We start from the raw sequence: 6547 nt of genomic DNA on the forward strand, positions 1-6547 counted from the left end.
CTCTATCCTCTTTAAAGCCCGTCTCAGATCCAATCTGAGATATATCCTTTCTGCAGCAAATCTCCTTGCCAACTTGGGCTTAAAACCCAACAACCCTAATCACTAATATTCGCTATACAATGACTTTCTTCCCAAATAACGAATTTGACCTGTCGGATTTCAATTCCATCTCATTTCAACCAGAGAAAGCTTACAAAAATGCTCTGGACTTCTATATTCAGGAGTTTTCACAAGATGGTTTTGGTAACCCCAGTTCAAGTAGCGTTGGGAAGAAGGCAGGCTCTCAACCCAGCAAGCAGATTATTCACAAAATGATTGAAAGGAAGCGGCGGAAGGACATGAATTTTCTCTACTCAGAGCTGAGGTCACTACTTCCGGATGAAAGAATTCGGGTATGATTTTATTTCATTGCAGAGATGAAATAGTTTTGTTTGGTGGGTTTTATTTTGTCTGAATTGCATTTTGAATCAATATTTTGCAGGGAAACTGTTCAGTATCAGACCAACTGGACGAATCTGTTAATTACATCCGTCATCTAGAGCAACAGATCAAAGATCTAAAGAAGGAAAGAGACAAGAAGAACACTCGTGCAGGTTGCTTTAAGGGCGTTGAAATATCCGAGCCGCTGGAATTTCATGATGAGGGTTTCCCATCAATTAAAACAAAGTCATTCGGTTCAGCTGCATTTCAGGTATATGTAAACTCGATCCAGAATCAGATTGCCTTGTCCGATGTTCTTCTGGTGTTGGAAGAATGCAGAGTTGAAGTTGTGAGTGCTGCTTCGTCTGTGGCTAATGAAAAAGTCTTCCATACCATACATGCCAAGGTATTTTCCCAAAAACGCCTTAGAGTATATATACTTCATTCTTTTCAAACCTCTGAGTGCATTTCATTTTAATTTCACAGGTAACAGACGATAGCATTGCTAATATCGACCTACTGTATGTTAAACTTCAGCATTTGATCAGGTAAGCTTAAGGCAGGATGTTAGACTGTTCAATCGTAGATAATTCTAGGATTACAAGCTTTGCCTTCTCTATTGCTAGTACTTGACATCTGCAGTTCTGAAAACCCTTTGGAACTGAAGATCGTAGAATGGGACCTTGAATTGAAAGCTTTAATTTGACGAAGTCTGTACTTAAATATTAATGTTTTCGTTATGGTATGTCAAACAAGGGCAACATATATTTTTGTGTGTATGGTTTCCTTAATGAATAAGGGAAATATATATTATGCTTATGGTTTCTTTAATGAATAAGGCTGCATAGACTATATGGTTTTGAACTGTCCATAGAAAGCAAACAAGACAAAAGTGGATGTCAATAGGCACTATCACACATTTGAGTTCTGTGCAACATTCATTTAAACTATATATTTTATTTTTAATTTTATTTTTAAATTTATGTTTTAGAATGGATATATCAATATAAAGAATTTAAAATATATATAAACATTTTCAAATAGAAACAACTATTATTAAAGTTTTAAAGAGTAAAAATCTAAGATAATTTATTACAAATTCCACATTTTTAGGAATCAAAAAATAAATAAAATATAATTTTCTTAGAAGAAATAACTCATGCAAATCAAATTCAATCATTATAATGGATCAAAAGAATCTACAAAGATTGAATAGAGGATATGGATGCTGAATATATGGCCTTTCAAGTGAAATTACCATCAAACACCCAAATTAGACACGTGTTTATAATTTTCTATATCAAACACCCAAATTAGACATGTATTTATAATTTTCTATATCTTGTTGGTATTAATTAAAATTAGCGGGATTTTTCATAGAATTTAAGATTAATTTCTATTAGTAAAATTACAACAATGAAATTTTTAATGGAGCCAACTTTTATAGTGACAAATTAAAGGATGCCATGTTTACCTTAATGATATATCTAGTGGGCCTAGTATTTCACTAGATAGAGTTACAAGGAAATGCTAGTTTAACAAAGGCTACACAATAGAGTACAATTCACTAAACCCAAATTTAGGCTATGGGGAATTAATTTGATTGCTCATTCAAACTTCTCAACAGTTTTCCAAAAATTTTTATCTTGAAGTTAATTGCCAAACTGATCAAGAGTAATTGATCATTGTAGGAATCTAATGGGGATTGTATATTATTGCAAATTGTTTTTGAAAAACAAGAAATAGAGCAAAGTACTCTCTAGTTAGTTGTGGTCTTTATTTGCAACTTGTTGAGATTTCTCAATATCTTGAAACTTTGCGACCATTTATTTATAATAAAATTTCTTTTAAGTTTTAGTGAACCAAAAACTTCAAATGGAAAATATTTTAATTGTATTCATTTTTTCCTAAATGAATACAATTCTTTGGATCATGTCACATATCAAGGAATAGTAAATGAAGTAAACGATTTAAGATACCACACATGCCTATCTATAAGAATCAAGTAACAAGGATTAAACGATAGGTAACTAGTTAAGGATAGAAAAATAATTACAATAAACTACACATCTTACAAAATTTCTCAATTAAAATAAAAATTCTAATTTATCTTTGTCTTTTTTAAAATCTAAGGAATGGGAACTTCCCTCTCTTCCACATGAATTGACTCCCTTCCCCCTCCTTTTACATTTACTTCTTTCTTTTAAAAATAAAATATTAAATGAAGCTAATTTAAGGATGTTGAAAGGAAAGTTGAAACAATGTAACCACCAACATGATTAGCAAGATGATATTACCCCTAGTCAGTAGACCATTCATTGTGTTTGTGGTGTGTCGTTGGTTGTCTATTTTTTTGTTGTCTCATTGTGCAGTGGTCTTGTTTTGATTGTTTGTTGGTTTTTTGAGTGTTTTAGGTTTGGTTTATTGTTCGATGTGCGCCCATCATTCACCCCAAGTATTTTTTATTTAATAGTTATGTAAAAATTTCAGACCTACCCAACTTTAATCAATTAGAACAATGAAACCACCAAAATACAAGATCATATCCTAAAATAGGCTCCACTATTTTTTGCTAGATGTTTCCACATCACTAACTTAGATTCAATTCCTTATATTATAAAATATATTCTATTCACAAATTAATGCAAAAGAATTATTATTTTGTATGCCTTGAATAACTCTACATATAGATTAGTATGAAAATGGTCTATGGAATATTCATTATATTTCCACAATAATATCTAACTAACAAAGTGTGTTAGCTAATTTTAGTGAATTCACTACCTAAAAAAATCACAACATAATTAGTAAAATATACCTTGTAACATTGTATTTTTAACAAGTGTTAATTTCATAGAAGATATACAGTATTTTGCTTGGTTATAAATAGATTTCTCTATGGAGAAAGTAAACTCTAGTCATTTTGTATGCAAGAATATCTATTTTATATTTTTTAGTGATTAATGACATATACATCAAAGATTAAGGTATTGAGAAAGAGAGTTTAGGTAACTCTAGAGAACATGTTATCTTACTAAAAATTTCTCTATCATCTTCATGTCTTTGTGATTGAAAAATAATTTTAGGTGATAGCGAGATACATCTTTGAAACTACACTTTCTAGTTTTATGTCTTATATTAAGATAAGTAGGGGATTGTCCCACAACCCTTACAAATCAATAGAAGGAGAGCCAAAAAATTAACAAGGAAGCTTGGGGAACAAACCAATAAAAAATAGCTTATAAGGTAACCATATGAGCTATAGAAACTATAACATAAATTTTTTTAGCAAAGTTTAGAAATAGCAAGAGAAACAACAATGATGTAAAAACACTGAATAGAACCATATATATAGAAGGCCATAATAAATTGAGTCCCAACATTCAATTAATTTTGCAAGAGTCACTTCCCAACTAGTAGTAGTTGCGATCTTCTTGTTATTCCTCTTTCGCACTGCTTTGTTCTATTGTGCATTCTTCTTATCTCTTCTCTCTCCTTTTACTCTAGTTGTAACCACCCCTACCATAGTCTGCCTAATGAGAGTGTTGTTAATCTTTACCTATTGCTCTATGGATATTTCTAGTGCAACAATTTTGTCTCTCTTTCTCATGCAGTCCACACACTCCTAGGGAATTTTCTAGATTTTCAATCCTAGCATTAAGGTCTTCAAGATCTATGAGGAAAACCTACTAATTTTTCTCTTTACTCATCATCACACTATCTCTGTGTTCTTCTTCCTCTTCTTCACCATATTTTCTATGAATGTTAAGCCCTTCCACATCTCCTCCTGAATGAGTATTGTAATACAAGGATCGAGACAAGGGCACCTCAAAGGTTATGTCAAGCAATTTATCCAATGTTTCTTCACTCTCCTCTTCAGTAGAGGTGTATTCCTCAACCTACTCTTCTTTATCTTTCTTATGATAGTTTCTATAAAATGCCAAGGTAATCTTCATAGCCACCATAATCTTTGCGAATCTATTAGATATCATCTCTCCTATAGAAGTAATAGTATCCTCAGCAAAATTCTCCAGATCTAATATGTCTATAGTTGGTGAGGAGGGTGAGAAACTAGTGAGGTACTTTTAGGTCTATTTTTTGTAACTTTTACTTTTTTCAAATTTTTTTCTTTTTGGTTACTAGTAGGAAGCTTAACACAACTTTTCCTTTATTGTTAGCATTTCCAAGGAGTTGTTGGGATCCAAATCAATAGCTAGTTGGGGGAATCTTGGCCCAAACATAATGTTTTTTAGGGGGAATAAGGAGGGTTTTTCTTGATTACTTTCAACTAATGTAATAGTGAAGAAAATTTCTTAGTATTCTCAAAATTATTTTTGTAATAGCATATGCGATTGCCTTATTTAATTACAGATGATCAATTATGCATGGTTATGTAAATTTTCATAATTCTCTTGATTATATAATATTAAAACTATTGCATTTGGATTTGATAACAATTCTTGTTCTCGTTTTCAAATTTTTATACTTATTTTTAGATTTTTGCTTTTTAATTAAATTTTCAAATTAGATAAAAACATATATATAATAGTTAAATGGTTAATTTTTTTAATTTAATGATCCTCCTTTTCCCTTTCTAGATTAGTGTAGATTAGGTTCTACCAATCTTCATAATTTATTGATACATAATATACATCAAGCTTATGAATAGCTATGCCTAGTATATCTTAGAGAGTTATGCATATGAAGAAGGAAATGAGAAAGGGGATTACTTTGATGATATATATTATTTTAGTATCTATTTTGCATATATAACTTGATTTGTTATGTTAAGTGGTCTTGAGGGTATTTATTGATAAATATTAGATGTATTGTATTATAAAAAAAATTGACTATTTTGTGTGATGAGCTTTTTGTTCATCTATCTACAATTTATATTTAAATTTATCTAAGAATGCCTCAATCCAATAGATCCAAATGTGTATAAGAGTTTTCCAATCTTGTTAGTACACAAAGCGACCTACAATGCAGTCATGAATTCAACATCATTCAACCTTAATTATTTGCATAAAGTTAGATATATATATTTATCTTCTAAGTGCTAGAGTACAATATTTTGCACTAATAGAATGACCACACTAGTTGGGTTTAAGTTGGGGTTGAATTATATTGCCCTATTTTTTTTCTGTTATACTTTTTGAGACTTTACTAGTCGACTAAGTGTATCCTATTATTAACCTAAAATAATAATTGTGTTCTATGAGTATTGTCCTCCTCAAGGTGGAAATATTCTAGTAACAAGTGTTGAAAGTGAGCTTGCGTTAGACATTCAAAGGCAACACCTTGAGGTGGATATTGTTTGTTGTTTGGTGTCCTTAAGGATATGCATAATTACCTAATATCATAGGTGAAATCAGATATGTTTTAAGCATAAAGATATATTCATTTAAAGTGAATATTTAGTGGATTTAGCTGTCGAGATATTGCATCTTCTATTTAATTTATAGGTTAGCTTTCAGAAATATGCATAATGCTAGTTTTATAGTTATTTGCACTCTTGTAAGAAGTTGCAGGAAAATTAATACGTTTAATATGCGTGAGAAGAGAATTGCATGAAGATCGTGCATTTGCTGTGTAGAGGGGTGTCATTGACAAAGGAGGCATGGCATTCTCAAATACATGAGAAATGCGTTACACAACAAGGCATCGTACGAAGAAGAGTCAGACAACCATGAGAAGGTATATTGATTTCACTTGCTGAGCTTGAAGGCATATAGAAAAGATGCTTAGCCGCTATTTTAAGAATGCATCACTGTAAAAATAATGATGGGCTATGTGAAGTAATGCTGATGAGTGTGAATTTTTTCAGAAAGGTGTTAAAAAGGTAGTTTAAGGGTTGCTGATTATTTTGTTTAATTAGAGAAATCTTTTTTGAAGCATGTGAGATGAAATAGAGAAGGGTCGATTTACATGGAGTCCTATAAGGTGTAGATATTAATACAGTTTTAATATTAGAGTAAACCCAGGAGAATTTCGTTCCGTGTTTACATGCTCAAAGCAATTATAATAGCATGCAAGGAAACCAGGAAACATTGCAGTGACCTGATTTCTATGTATGTATAGGAGTAATAATGCTATCAATAACTGAAAGAGTATAAGTGTGGAGAAG

The 6547-nt window shown here is 31.3% G+C and overlaps 1 protein-coding gene across 1 annotated transcript in view; it reads left to right on the top strand.

Moving 5' to 3' along the window:
* Positions 1–6333, top strand: part of LOC131027753 (transcription factor bHLH118) — a 6576-nt gene extending 243 nt beyond the window's left edge. The window contains exons 1-4 of the mRNA XM_057957842.2: positions 1–392; positions 482–826; positions 907–968; positions 6017–6333. The exon at positions 1–392 is cut by the window's left edge and continues 243 nt beyond it. Coding sequence (XP_057813825.2) covers positions 120–392; positions 482–826; positions 907–968; positions 6017–6113 — 777 coding nt within the window. The 5' untranslated portion in view covers positions 1–119 and the 3' untranslated portion in view covers positions 6114–6333. The remainder of the gene's footprint in view (positions 393–481; positions 827–906; positions 969–6016) is intronic.
* Positions 6334–6547: the final 214 nt, after the last annotated feature.

Source organism: Cryptomeria japonica, chromosome 11 (assembly GCF_030272615.1).
Source record: "Cryptomeria japonica chromosome 11, Sugi_1.0, whole genome shotgun sequence".
Lineage (NCBI taxonomy): Eukaryota > Viridiplantae > Streptophyta > Pinopsida > Cupressales > Cupressaceae > Cryptomeria > Cryptomeria japonica.